The sequence below is a fragment of the Geotrypetes seraphini genome, chromosome 10 (assembly GCF_902459505.1).
Source record: "Geotrypetes seraphini chromosome 10, aGeoSer1.1, whole genome shotgun sequence".
In the NCBI taxonomy this organism is placed as follows: Eukaryota; Metazoa; Chordata; class Amphibia; order Gymnophiona; family Dermophiidae; genus Geotrypetes; species Geotrypetes seraphini.
In genome coordinates this window covers 110,340,213-110,355,154 of record NC_047093.1, presented here as the reverse complement: position 1 = coordinate 110,355,154, position 14,942 = coordinate 110,340,213, and the positions used below count along the sequence as shown (strand labels likewise).

The 14,942-nt window shown below is 44.1% G+C and overlaps 1 protein-coding gene across 7 annotated transcripts in view; it reads left to right on the top strand.

Annotated features, from left to right (window-relative positions):
• The window catches only part of ZNF618 (zinc finger protein 618), a 771,796-nt gene that overhangs the window by 218,517 nt on the left and 538,337 nt on the right, over positions 1-14,942 (top strand). For 5 of the 7 annotated variants that reach the window (XM_033960460.1, XM_033960462.1, XM_033960459.1 and 2 more), the window contains one exon: positions 7,608-7,712. The exons of 1 other annotated variant lie outside the window; for it this stretch is intronic. In XM_033960460.1, the coding sequence (XP_033816351.1) occupies positions 7,608-7,712 (105 nt within the window). Of the gene's footprint in view, positions 1-7,594; positions 7,713-14,942 lie in introns of all 7 variants that reach the window. One more of the 7 variants, XM_033960464.1, reaches the window with a different exon arrangement.

Genomic DNA, 14,942 nt, shown 5'->3' with positions numbered 1-14,942 from the left:
CCTAGTTTTTTTTTTTTAACTTTTATTACATTTTAGCAGATGAGATGTGACCTATTTTATTAACAAATCAAAATATTGTATTCTAGATTGTATTGTAGATACTATTATATATGTCTTGAACAAATGGTAATAATAGCATAATATCATTAGCATAAATGAATAATTGTATACCAAAGTCATCTAATTATAATCCTAAAGATGACATTGAGCTGTTGAATAAAATCGGAGATATTGGGGAACCCTGGATTCAGTTTTTGTGTTGATTAATGCATGGACACATTATGTTAAATGGGGAATGTTAACATATCTTGAAGATTGTGTAAGATTGTGGCTGTTATGCAGACAGGCTCAGATGCCACATGACTGCTACTAAAACCCATTGAAACTTAAATTTATTGTAGCTTATTAAAAGTATAAAAATGTTTTAAAAATGAGAAGTTACATTTAACAAGTATATGATTATTGCTGCTGGAAAACTAATTTATTTATTGAACGTTGAATGAAAAGGGTCATGGTAATTCTGAACTGAGCCATCAATCAACTGATCAAATCGGGAAACATTCTGGAAGACTGAAAGGTTGTTGCGCCAGTCTTCAAGAAAGGTTCGAGAGGAGATCCGGGAAACTATAGACCGGTGAGTCTGACCTCGTTACCAGGAAAGATGGTAGAGTCGCTGATAAAGGACCGCATCATTGATCACCTTGACGGACACGGGCTGATGAGGACCAGTCAGTACGGTTTTAGCAAAGACAGATCATGTTTGAAGAACTTGCTGCACTTCTTTGAGGGAGTAAACAGACAGATAGACAAGGGCAACCCGGTAGACATTGTATATCTGGATTTTCAGAAGGCATTTGACAAGATCCGCATGAATGACTACTTCAGAAAATTGCGAGCAATGGAATTGAGGGTAAAATACGTGGATTAAAATCTGGCTGGAACATAGGAAACAGAGAGTGGGGATAAATAGACAATACTCGGACTGGAAGAGCGTCACCAGTGGGGTGCCACAGGGCTCGGTGCTTGGACCTGTGCTCTTCAACATCTTTATAAATGATCTGGACATTGGTACAACGAGTGAGGTGGTTAAATTTGCAGACGAAACAAAGTTATTCAGAGTAGCGAAGACACAGGGGGATTGCGAAGATCTGCAACGTGACATAATCAGGCTTGAGGAATGGACATCAACATGGCAAATGAGGTTCAATGTGGATAAGTGTAAAGTGATGCATGTAGGTAACAAAAATCTCAAGCACGAATACAGGATGTCCGGGGCAGTACTTGGAGAGACCTCCCAGGAAAGAGACTTGGAAGTTATGATCGACAAGTCGATGAAGCTGTCCACGCAATGTGTGGCAGCGGCGAAAAGGGCGAACAAAATGCTAGGAATGATAAAGAAGGGGGATCACGAACAGATTGGAGAATGTTATCCTGCCGCTGTACCGGGCCATGGTGCGCCCTCACCTGGAGTACTGCATCCAGCACTGGTCGCTGTACATGAAGAAGGACACAGTACTACTTGAAAGGGTCCAGAGTAGTGCTGCCCGATTCAGGAAAAAAAATTTCGATTCGATTCAGCCTATTGAATTGGTTTTTCGATTCGATTCGATTTTCCTGCCCAATTGGGTATTTTTTTTTTTTTTTTTTCAAACATCTTAGTGGGTTTATTTTACAGCTTCTTCACCCTCTTTGCCTTCTCCTAACCACACTGGCGCTGTGGTGTAAATAAAATCAACAAACAAAAAAGACTTTTCCTCTCTCTGTTAAATCCTAGCTCACGTTTGCGGTCTAACACCAGCTCTGGCAGGATACACATTTTAAATCTGACAAATTGTAATCACAAAACAGAAAATAAAATTATTTTTCCTACCTTTTGTTGTCTGGTCATTATTCAAATCTTGTTGGTCCCAGGCTCTGGTTGTCTTCTGATAACTTGCTTGCCAGGGTCTCCTTTCTTCTTTCTCCGTGCTAACCATCCATCTGCCATCTCTGGCATCTTTCCTTTTTTTCATCTCCCTCCACAGATCCACCTTTTCTTAACTACCTTTTAATCCAGCATCTCTCCCTCCTTCCCCACCACCCCAGGGTCCACCATCTCTCCCTTTCATTTCTCAACTACCCTCCTATCCAGTATCTCTATCCCCCTCCACACCATCCCTTGTATCCAACTTCCCTCCCTTTCTGACATCAGAGGAAGGGCAGGACCTCAGCAGAGGAAACAGCTCCGAAGCTGTTTGCAGACATTGCTAACGCTGCGATATTCTGTGCAGGCTACTCTTCAAAGGTAAAGGGGTGCGGGGAAGCCAGACGTCAAAGGGGGGGAACCGGACGCCGGGGGGGGGGGGAACTGGACAGCAGCACTTCACGATTGACCCTCCCCCTCTAAAGCAGGTGCGGCAGCAGCCGGCCAACAAGAGAAGTGCTGCCGCTCCTGCTTTAGGGGGAGAGGGTCAGCCGAATCGGGAAGCCGATTTTTTGTTATTTTAGATTGATTCGAATCGATTCACCCAAAGTTAATCAGTGAACCGATTCGAATCGTGAATCGGGCAGCACTAGTCCAGAGAAGAGCAACTAAGATGGTTAAGGGGCTGGAGGAGTTGCCGTACAATGAAAGATTAGAGAAACTGAGCCTTTTCTCTCTCGAACAGAGGAGATTGAGAGGGGACATGATCGAAACATTCAAGGTACTGAAAGGAATAGACTTAGTAGATAAGGGCAGGTTGTTCACCCTCTCCAAGGTAGGGAGAACAAGAGAGCACTCTCTAAAATTGAAAGGGGATAGACTCCGTACGAACGTGAGGAAGTTCTTCTTCACCCAGAGAGTGGTAGAAAACCGGAACACTCTTCCGGAGTCTGTCATAGGGGAAAACACCCTCCAGGGTTTCAAGACAAAGTTAGACAAGTTCCTGCTGAACCGGAATGTACTCAGGTAGGCTAGTCTCAGTTAAGGTGCTGGTCTTTGACCAGAGGGCCGCTGTGTGAGCGGACTGCTGGGCACGATGGACCACTGGTCTGACCCAGCAGCGACAATTCTTATGTTCTTATCACTGATGCCTTTTATGGTGATAGGAATTGGTTGGGTATTGGTTTAGTACAGGGCTGGTGAACAAGGCCGCAATCAAGTCGGGTTTTCAGGATTTCCCCAATGAATATACATGAGATCTATTTGCATACAGTGGAAGCAGTGCATACAAATAGATCTCATGCATATGCATTGGGGAAATTTTGAAAATCCGACTGGATTGCGGCCCTTGCTCCCCACCTCTGTTTTTGTGGTTTGTAATTTATCATGACTAGCAATTTTCAGAATACTAATTGACTGGTAAAGCTTGTATAGTGATCTTTCAATAAGGCTTTTGGCCTGTTGCATATCCATGGAGGGGGGAAGAGGGTTTGAGGGTTGCCTTGGGAGTCAGGCCCCCCTCAAAATTGAGTCACTGTCTTTTCTTTGGCTGGCAGGGGTCCCCAAGCCCCACCAGTGGAAGCTCTCCATTGCCTAAAGCTTGGCAGTTGGCTATGAATTTCCTGGGCTGCTACAGTGCTGCCCCCTCCCCCATCCTACACATATTTTAATGTGTGACACTGAGCAAGTGTGAGGGAGGCCCATCCTCCTCACATATGTAAAAATTGAGCATGCCTTTCCTGTATATGCTTAGTTTTGTGAAAAACAAGCATGCACAGAGGTGGGCATCTTTCAGCTGTGTAGGCCTAGGAAAATGGTGCTAACTGCCAGGCTTTGGGTGGAGGAGGGCTTCTGTTGGTGGAGCTTGGGGACCCCCACCAGCTCAGGTATTTGGGTGTCACAGGGGGAGGCAGAGAGTGTAATGGGAGGAGAGGGTCACAATTCTGTCCACTTGCCACTTTGGGCATAAGCCCCTCAAATATAAGGTCTAGCTATGCAGTTGCTATCAGCCTTTTGCAGGTCAGAAGAAAGCAGGGAGATTCATAAGGTAAGAGTTGAAGAGTTAATGCAACTCCAATAATGAAAGAGCAATACTAATAATGATAGCAATAGCATTAACATGCTTGTAATTCAGTTATTAAATAAAACTAATCACTTTACTAAGATTTCTCTGGTGCTAAGAATTTCTTGGTTCATTAAGAACCTTTGCTAGTTTTACACTTTTATAGGTATTGGAATGGGGGGGGGGCACAGGGGCTGTGGCCTCCCCCCAAATTGGCACTGCTGCCATGTCATATCCTGTTCTCTGCCGATCCCTGGTGGTCCAGAGGTGCAGCAGGCGGGAGCAAGTTTTCCATGCTCCTGTCCCGCTGCTAACCCGGTCGGTGGAGGCTGTTGTGAAATCCTGTTTCATTAGCTGCTCAGCGGCAACGAGCAGGAGCGCGCTTTGGCGGTCTTGCTCGGCGCTGAGCAGCTTCTTTGCAGGAGCCAGTCAAGAAGTTGCTGTGCCGAGCAGGAGCACCTTAGTGCACTCCTGCCCGCTGCATTTCTGGACCACCAGGGATCGGCAGAGCAGGTATGAGGACAGGGTTGGGAGGAGGGAGGGTGCAGAGTCTGACAGGGAGGGAGGGAAGGAAGGAAAGAAAGAAGGGGGCTGGGTGAAGAGCCTGACAGGGGAGGAAGGGAAAGAAGGAAGGAAGGGGGCTGGGTGAAGAGCCTGACGGGTTGGGAGGTAAGGGGGCTGGGTACAGTGCCTGGCAGGGGAGGGGGGAGGGAGGCTGGGTGCAGTGCCTAAGGGAAGGGGGCTGGGTGCCGAACCTGATGGGGAGGGAAGGGGGCTGGGTGCAGAGCCTGACAGGGGAGGGGAGGGGGTTGGGTGCAGAGCCTGGTAGGGAGGGAGCTGGGTGCAGAGCCTGACAGGGAAGGGAGGGGGGAAAGGAGGCTGGGTGCAGAGCCTGGCAGGGGAGGGGAGGGAAGGGGGCTAGGTGTAGAGCCTGACAGGGCAGGGCGCTTGAATATTAAGCCACCCAATTTATATTCGTCAACCATTTTTCCTCCTTTTTTTTTTTGGGGGGGGGGGGGCAAAATGAGGGTCTTGACTTATATTCGGATCAACTTATATTTGAGTGGTATTTCCTTCCTTCTCCCCTACCAGGACCATGCAACACGACCTCTTGACTCCAAACTCTCCCACACACCTACCTCCTCACCGATGTTTTTTTAAATCTTCGGGCAGCGTCGACGAGATCAGCGTCTTGCCATCGGCCTGCCCCTGAAGCCTTCTTTCAGCAGAAATTTCCTGTTTCTGCATAGGCGAACTGCTGTTGAAAGAAGACTTCCGGGGCAGGTAGAAGGCAAGTTGATGATTTCGTCGACGCTGCCCAAAGATTTTAAAAAAACAAACAAACACTGGAGAGGAGGTAGGTGTGTGGGAGAGTTGAGGAGTCAAGACTTGAAAGTCAAAGAAAGAGGTTGTGCGGTAGGGTTCCAATAGGGGGGAAGGAAGGAAATAATTTTATACACGCCTGGGGCTGGGGGTGGGGTTGGGAAAGACAGATACTGCACATACTGGGAGAGGGTTGAGAAGGACGGGTGGGGGAGGGGCTGTTTAGGAAAGGCGGAAAAGAGAGAAGCTGCACAGGTGGGGTAGTGGGAAGAGAGAGAAAGAAATGCAGCCGGTGGGGGAGGGAAAAGGAATGGAGAATTTTTGAACATAGGTGTGTGGCATGAGAGAGAAAGAGATGATGTATATGGGGAAAGAAAGAAAGAGGGAGAATTGTTGGATGTGATAATGGTGGAGAGGAGGGAAAGAGAAATGTTATACTGGGATGGAGGAGAGATGACTCAAAGAAGGGAGAGATGTCAGACCACTGGAATGGAAAGGAGAGAGAGAGAGATGCCAGATCACTGAATGGAAGGGAAAGAGGGGAGAGAGAAATGCCAGATGGGAGAAAAGAGAGGAGAGAGATGTTAGACTTCGGGAAGAGAAGGGAAGGAGAGAGATGCCAGGCTATGGGAAGGAGAGGAGAAAGGTGCCAGACCATATGAGAGGGGGAAGAGGAAAGTCAGAGATGTCTGACCATGGGAGAGGGATGAGATGGTGCATAGGGATGGAGGGGAAGGGGAGACAGAGGAAGGAGATGGTGCACAGAAGTGGGTGCGGCAGGGAAGAGATAAAGAGAAATGTTTCTTATGGATAAATGGGAGTAGGGGAGAAGAAAGGGAGGAGATGGTACACATGGATAGATGGGAAGGGAAGGCATGGAAAAGTAGATTTTGAGAAGAAAACAGAAAAATGGAAGAAAGTTGAATGTTAAAAGTTAATGCTAAAGATGGATGTATGACAGAAAGTGAAGGAGATAAAAACAGCAAATGGATAAGGTTGTCCTAGATACACAGTAAAGAGCACAGACAGAAAGAATCACAGCCAGAGACTGGGATAGATGGTTTGAAAACCAAAATCATCAGATAAAGGTAGGGGAAATGATTTTATTTTCAATATAGTGATTGAATTGTGTCAGTTTTGAGAATTTACATCTGTTAAAGAAGAAATGCATTTGTTTCTATTTCTTTGGGGTTGTACTGCATGCAGAGTCTTGAATCTTAGGGTTTCGTTTATATATATATATTAGTACTTTTAGTTTGTGGTCCCGTATTTGCATAGGGGTTATCTGTTCTGGTAGGAATGATTAAGATTATATTATGTGTAGATATGAAAAATGAATGGAAATAATGGTACTACAATTAGTACTATTATCGGGGCGGGGTCTGGGGCAGAGCTTGCGGGACCCCCCAAATAAAAAAAAGTTCTGCTGCCTATGCTTTTATATACAATATGTGAATACAAATATGTACTACTGTTGAGTGTGACTTAAAGGAAATGTAATTTGGAAAGCAAGGTATAATTACAGAGAAATGTACAAAATCTTTACTTTAGAAATATGTAACATCTACTGATTTGTTGAGAGGAGCATAATTTTTGAAAGCTAATGAAAAGTATATTGAGTTTGTTCAGTGAGAAACATCACCTCCAACTTTTTTTTGTATATCAAAGTAGATTAGCATGGCAGCCATATTACCATAAAGAGAGAATGTATGTGTGTTAATATATATATATTGCTCTATGTATTCGTATCTATCTATAGATATATAAAGAAAAAATATATATACAGTATTTATATATCTATGTATGTATATATTATACATATATAGATATCTGTGTGTATATGTATGTATGATTAATAGCAAGCAAGATGATTTCAGAAATGCAAGTAATATTGATGCATACTTATATATTTGTTTATAAGACCACACTCTCATTTAGAAGTGGAAGCTCAATGGCTAAAGCCTGAGATCTCTCTAACATTAGGGAAAAAAAATCAATGTCTCAGCTCCAACTCAAGTGTTGCTAACAGAAATATAGGTCAGATTCTAACCTTTTCTAATTTATAGTATAGTATTGAAGAATTATAAATGAAAATTCCTAGAAGTGGGAATTTTCACTGCAGAATAATATACCTGCCAAAAGACAACTTTAGGTTTCTAGTACTGTTAAATATGATACATCTTAGTCTGAGATGAGGATAAAATTAAAGTTTAATTGATAGGTCTGTGGATGCAGAAAGTTAAAAGCTTCTGCACATATGCCAGTTTGGAAATAAAGTCAAGTTCTTGCATTCCTAATGATATCAGTGCACCACACTAGGGGGCGAGTCATCGGAGAGACCTACAGCAGTGATGAACAGAGAGTCACCACGGAACGGCAGCATCCGGCAGTGGGTTGCCAATTACATCTCTACACCATCTCCAGGTGGGTTAGAAGAAAAGTAGATAGATCTATTCTGTATCATGACAATGCATTCAAACATCTTGAACCCAATATTATGTGTGATACTGTGTGAACTTTTTAAAAATTCACTTCTGTTTTAAAAAATAAAAGAAGCAGCAAACAAAAAAGTTTGAAGATAAAAATTAGATAATTATGAAATCAACAGTTTTTATGCCGAGGTTCTTTAAATCCAAAAGCTCTACAATGTTTGCTTGATTTATGCTATACTTTGAAAACAGCAGCAAAATTATTCAACAATTGTGTGGTGTGTTTCTAAATGATTTAATGCTGCTGATTCATACTAGATCAGTGGTCTCAAACTCAAACCCTTTGCAGGGCCACATTTTGGATTTGTAGGTACTTAAGAGGGCCAAAGAAAAAAATAGTTAATGTCTTATTTTAAAAATGACAACTTTGCATGAGGTTAAATTCATTATAGTCTATAAATCTTTCCTTAATTGCTTCTGATAATTTCAGCTATATATAGCTGAAAGCAGTGCAACATGCAGAAAGTGAAGTTTAAATAGTTTTTCACTTTCTGCATGTGCATAGCTGAAATTATCAGAAGCAATTAAGGAAAGATTTATAAACTATAAATCTCATGCAAACTATTACCTCATGCAAACTATTACCTCATGCAAAATTGTGATTTAGATTCTAAAGTATCAACTGCAAGAGACAAGATTCTGGTGTACTGTATTCCTCTAGGCTTTTTTTGTAGATGGGAGAATCAATATCTAATTTGTGCCTGGAAAACTTGTGCCTAAGTGTCCGGTGGTCACGTCCGCAACCTCTTCCAGCACAAGACACAACTGCCATCTTACAACAAGTAGTTATCGCCAGGAAAGGTGCCCAATTTCGCGAGAGTTCATGAGATTACATATACACGCACAAGCTGCATTACCTCCAATGGTTACCTTACGTTCTGGAATGTTGCTTTCCTCACGGCTGTAACCTCACACAAGCGCTTTCCTGCATCTGTATGCAATTGTCTCCCCATTCCACCTCACAAGCGTGTACAGATTCAGGAAAGCGCTTGCGTGAGGTTACAGCAGTGAGGTGGGCAACATTCCAGAACAATGGTAACATACCGAGGGCCTCAAAATAATACCTGGCGGGCCGCGAGTTTGAGACCACTGGACTAGATATATTAAATGTATGTAGTTTAAAAAACACTAACCAAAAAGAAAAGATAGTAAAGTAGTAGTCAGGATATGACTGCTTTAGGTAGTAGCTGGAAGGTATAAAGCTCCTTGACCCTCTAAAGGTAAACATTTTAATGGATAAGGACATATAATTGTCTTCCATGTATTTTTTAAATGCTACACAAGGTAAGAACAGATTTCTTCTAATGTATGCACGTGGATCAGAGAAGTGTTAATATGAAATTTGCAATAAAACATAAGATATCTTTAATTTATTTTCTCTGTAAAGTGCTGATAGTTGACTGTACCACAGATAGTACTGCAACTGGAAATACCAAAAAAACCCACCCCAACAACCCACAACTAAAGGATTGTTTATGTTGTGGTGTTAAAGAGACCAGTGACAAAATATTATTGAATAAAGTAATGATCAGCTGAAAGAATGCATAGTAAAACTAACCAGACTGTTTTTCTTTATGTTGTACACGTAAATGCTTAATACAAGATTATAAAAACCTATAACATTTTTGGTCCACATTCTATTCCTTTCTCTAACAGTATCAGAGACCATTGTAGAACCACATAGAAGATATAGAGAGGCATTTTTCATATGACATCCAAATCCAATTGTTAGTGTTTTGCTGAAAACATTTAAAATTCTCATCCTGAGCATAGTAATTTTTGAACCAGAGAAATGTCTATTTTTTGCTTTGACTATTTCTATTTTCCAGACACTTTTGTGCTCGGTAGATATTTCTTTTAAATACCATTTTTGTTGCAAATACATAGAATTCTATACTGAAGCTGTTATCCTTCTTTAGTTGCAAACTTTGCAGAAGGACATCACTCATAACTCGCAACTCCTCCCCTTCAGCAATGGAGAATAGCTCATTCTTCAGTTTTCCTTCTACAAGTGAACCGAGAAGGTGTGTTCTCACTTTCTTTTTATTATTTTCAGGTATTTTTGTCCATTGGTTCTTTGTTCCTGCATGGCTTCAGTGCTCAGAAGTCTCCTTGGGCTTACTTCATCAGGGAAAGGACGCATGCAAGGGCAAGCTGCTACTCACATGGAGGTCTTTTGGAGTACCTGTGGAGCATTGTGATCCATTGAGAGCTTGGGGTCCATTCCCCTGAAAGCTTGCTCACCTGGTAATTTATGAGAGGCTTGAGCGCAAGCTGTGGGGCCCCTGTGTTGCAACCTGTGGGTATCAGGGAGTAGGCTGTGAATTATCTCCCTCCTTTATACTGCATGGATTTTCAGGCTTTGGAGTCTTTGGTTAGAGTCATTATGACTGTCAGCCAGAAGATTTCTGATGGTGGATTCATTCCCAGCAATTTCTGAGGCAGAAATTCTTTCCCTGCAGGTAGGCTGCTGCATGCTGATAGACACATGCTGACCAGAAGGCACAGTGAGTGCACCCATTATTCCCTATGGGGAAAAATCAGTGTGGTGGGAGGGGGCTCTGAAAAATGTATATCGGAGAGTTTCTGGAGTTGGAATTAGGTTCCCCCACCTCCATAATACCTTTTTCAACATTTTTTGTTTTCAGAAAAACTACCATGGGCTGTTTATGTTGCGATTATAATGGTGGTGGCCATATTTGATTTTTATCAATATTTTTTCAAAGACTTTTTTCTGCTTCAAAACCCCTCGTTTTGCCCAGGGGTAATGGATTACCCAGGCCAATCTGCCCCTGTTTCTTGTATTTTTTGTGCAGCTTTGTCAGCAGATTAGTGGTCGTGCCTGGGGGCGTGTGAGGAAGGGGTGGGAGCTTTGGGCTCTGCCTCTTTAGTGTCCTTCAGGGTAGCAAAACTCCAAAAAGCCTGGCTTTTAGGGAAAAGATCCCATTCAGATACCACACCCAGCGAAGCTGTGAAATGCAAGCGCGTGGAGGTAGCGGAGATCCAGTTACTCCAGGCAGGGGTCCTCTGGGCCTCCTTTCCAGGGGTTTTCAGATTTAGTCAGCCTCTTGTAGAAGCCTATTTGTCGGGCCCAGGGAGTGCTGCACTGCCTGCGAGCGCACCAACTCCAATACAGGGAGAGTTCCGTTCCAAGCAGGCTTCCCTGCTTCAGATCAAGTCTGCTCCAAGTGTCAGTGACCGTTCAGAGCAGGATTGGGAGAACTGGAAGTCCCCATTCATGACTTTATTATCTCAAGGACCTGCTGTGTCCTTGGATGATTTTGGGTCCCTGTCTGGGGCCGGCGGTCAGGATGCTGTAGTTGCTATTGATCAGAGAGAAGATCCCTCAGTGCACCATCTTTTTAAGACTGCAACTGTTTTACATTTCATTTCTGACACACTGAGGGCTCCTTTTACTAAGGTGCGCTAGCGTTTTTAGTGCACGAAGGATATTACCGTGCGCTACACTGTGCGCTAAGCGGCTTTAACTAATGTTAAGGTCTAGCGCGCGGGGCAATTTAGCGTGCGTTAATGCCCTAATGCAGTTTAGTAAAAGGAGCACTGAGAGTTGAAGTTGGACTCACAACAATGTTCCACCTCCTACTGTTTCATTATGAGCAAAACAAACACACAGACTACCTTCTTTCCGGCACATCCGGACATCACCTCGTTAATCACTGACCAATGGGGGAGTCCCCAGAAGATTTCCTAAAGTTGGCAAAAGCTATGTCCAAGCTTTATACTATGGCTCTGGATTTCAGCATCTGTTTTTACAGCCAAAGGTGGATTCTGCGGTAGCTCAATTGACTAAGCGTACCTCCCTTTCTAGCGAAGGAGGGGTGATGCTGAAGGACATGCGGGATCGCAGAGTGAACGTGGACCTTAAAAGAAAGTTTGAAGCGATAGCTATGATTATCAAAGCAGCAACGGCTACCTCCTTTATGACATTGGCATGTCATACCAGGTTGCAGTGTAATCCTTCGGAGTTGGAGAATATATGTCTTCACTTGATTATGCAAGAAGTAGATTATGTGGCTAATGCTCTTTATAACATCATTAGAGTCATGAGCAAAATATCAGCTTATGCTATTTCTGTCCACCGTTTGCTCTGGATTAGGCAGGGGTGGGCGATTCAACCTCCAAGGGTACTCTAAGCAGATTACCCTTTAAGGCAAGGGCTTGGGCAGCCTTATGGCCAGTGTGGCAGATCACTGTCCCAAATCTCTACCAGACAATAGAGTGATGTTTCACTGGGGGTGGCAGAGGCAATTTAAAATCCTTTCTGAGATGCCGCCTATTTTCCTCTGTTTTTTCTTTCCAGAGACCCTTTCAAGGGTCCAGACAGAGTTTTGATAATTAAAAATGCCCACAACCCTCGGGGTCTTGCGATGGCTCAACCACAATGATGCCAAGTTGATTGCCGCACCGCCACACATTGGTGGGAGACTGTCAGCTTTCTGTGGGTTCTGGACATTATTCGGGTGGGGCACAAGATCAAGTTTTTCACCCCCCTTCCTGATCTGTTCCTTGACTCCCCACCTGGATGGCCAGAAAAAGAGGCCAGGGTCTCAGTGACAGTATGACGACTCTTGGATATTCATGCCATAGAACCAGTTCCTGAAGATGGCTCCATATATGTAATAATAATAAAAGTTTGATATTGGAGGCCTATCCTGAACCTAAAGTCTGTAAACGAGGCATTGAGAGTTCTATGTCTCCATAAGGAGATGGTCCAGTCATCATGGCAGTGACCCCCGAGGAATTCCTAGCCTCCTTGGAGTTAACAGAGCCATATCTTCACATTCTCATGTTTTCTGTATCACAGAAGATATCTGAGATCCCATATTCTCCTTGAGGCACTTCTAGATTGTGTTGCTCCCTTTCGGATTGGCCATGGCCCCGCACACTTTAACTAAGGTGATGGTGGTGGTAGCTGCTCACCTTTGCAGGATGGACATACAGGTTCACCCCTACTGGGACGATTAACTAATTGTTGCCCCTTTAAGATAGGAAAGCTTACATGCAATTCAGCAAGTGGTGGATCTCCTCCAGTAACTCGGTTGGATAGACAACATCAGGAAGTGTCAACTATAGCTGACTCATTTCTCGGAATATCTGGGAGTCTGCATCAGCACAGCGAAAGGCTGTGTCTTCCTTCTCCAGCCACGTAAATAGAAGCTCAGAAAGCAGATCACAGAGATCTTAGTGTTACCAATCCCCATGGCCTAGTATCACCTTCAGGTGCTGGACTTGATGGCAGCCTCCCTGGAAATTGTACCCTGGATGAGAGTGCATATGAATTCCCTCCTATCTAGATGGTCCCTGCAAATGCATCCTCTTCAGATGCGTTTCCTCTCATCATGGAAGGGAAGGATCTGTCTGACATTGGTGCCTCCAGTGGGATACCTTATCGAAGGGCATGCCCCTCAAAATTACTCTTGGGTGAAACTCATGACCAATGCCAGCCTGAGTGGCTGGGGGGCCACTGCTAAGTCGTCCATTCCAGGACGAGTAGATGCTATTGGAAAGCAAGTAGTCCATAAATTGCCTGGAACTGAGAACTCTCTGCTTGGCGCTTAAAGCACTGAAGACTTTCCTGACAGGAATGGTGGTCAGAGTATTCTATGTGAATGCCACCGTGGTAGCTTACGTGAACAAAGAGACATCAGAAGCACCCCTTTGTGTCTGGAAGCGCAGATGTTGTTCAGTGGGCGGAAGCTCACTTACAGGTCCTTTCCTAAAACAGTTAAGGCTCTTCAGCTTGGAAAAGAGTCGGCAGAGGGGAGAAATGATTGAAGTCTACAAAATCCTGAGTGGAGTAGAATGGGTACAAGTGGATCGATTTTTCACTCTGTCAAGAATTACAAAGACTAGGGGACACTCGATGAAGTTACAGGGAAATACTTTTAAAACCAATAGGAGGAAAAATTTTTTCATTCAGAGAATAGTTATTTCTGGAACACATTGCCAGAGGATGTTGTAAGAGCGGATTGCATAACTGGTTTTAAGAAAGGTTTGGACAAGTTCCTGGAGGAAAAATCCATATTCTGTTATTGAGAAAGACTTGGGGTAAGCCACTGCTTGCCCTGTATCGGTAGCATGGAATATTGCTGCTCCTTAGGTTTTGGCCAGGTACTAGTGACCTAGATTGGCCACTGTGAGAATGGGCTACTGGGCTTGAAGGCTATTCTTATGTTCACATGGCAGAGGTAGAGAACGTCTAGGCCAACTTCTTAAGTAGACAAACTCTGGATTCAGGGGAGTGGTCCCTATTTCGGAGACCATTCAGCCTCATTGTACTCTGGATTCAGGGGAGTGGTCCCTATTTCGGAGACCATTCAGCCTCATTGTGTGACATTGGGAATGACCAGAAATGGATCTCATGGCCTCAGTCAAGAATGCAAAAGCAGATTGCTTCTACAGTCAAAGATCCAAACTGGGAAGCGCAGGGTAGGCGCCCTGTTTCAGCCCTAGCCCACAGAAAGTCTACTTTTTGTTCCCACCATGGGCCATGGTAGGCCAGGTTATTTGCAGAGCTGCAAGCTACCTGGGTCTGGTGATACTGGTGGTACCGGACTGGCCTCACCAGCCTTGGTATGCGAATCTGGTGCATCTGCAAAGAGGCAGGTGTCTCAAACTGCAGGTTCATCTGGGACTCCTCAGTCAGGTCCCAGTTCCTATGGAGAATCCAGAGCCCTCTGGTCTTACAGCATGACTCTTGAGTGCTCGGCCCTAACTCGTAAGTATAATTCAAAGGTAGTTCTTGCAACTCTCCTTAGAGCCTAGAGACCTTTGATGTTTGCAACTTATGTTAAAACCTGGAAGGTTTTCAAGCTATGGTGCGCTAAATTGCAGGTAGAGCCTTGCCAAGTGATCCTGGCACTTTTGCAAGCCGGACTAGAAAAAGGCCTAGCGGTCACATTCCTCAAGGTACAGGTGGCAGACCTCTCATGCTTTCAGGCTCGAGGAGATAAACAGTCACTGGCTTCTCATCCAGACATCATTCGGTTCTTGAGGGGGTCACAAAGATTGTGTTCTCCTTTGTGTCAGCCTTTCCCGTCATGGGACATTAATGTCATTCATCCTTACCATGATCTTGCATTTCTTAGAATTAAATCTTAGCTAACATCTAGCGCTCTAAACCGTGTCGAGCTCCATTCTCATG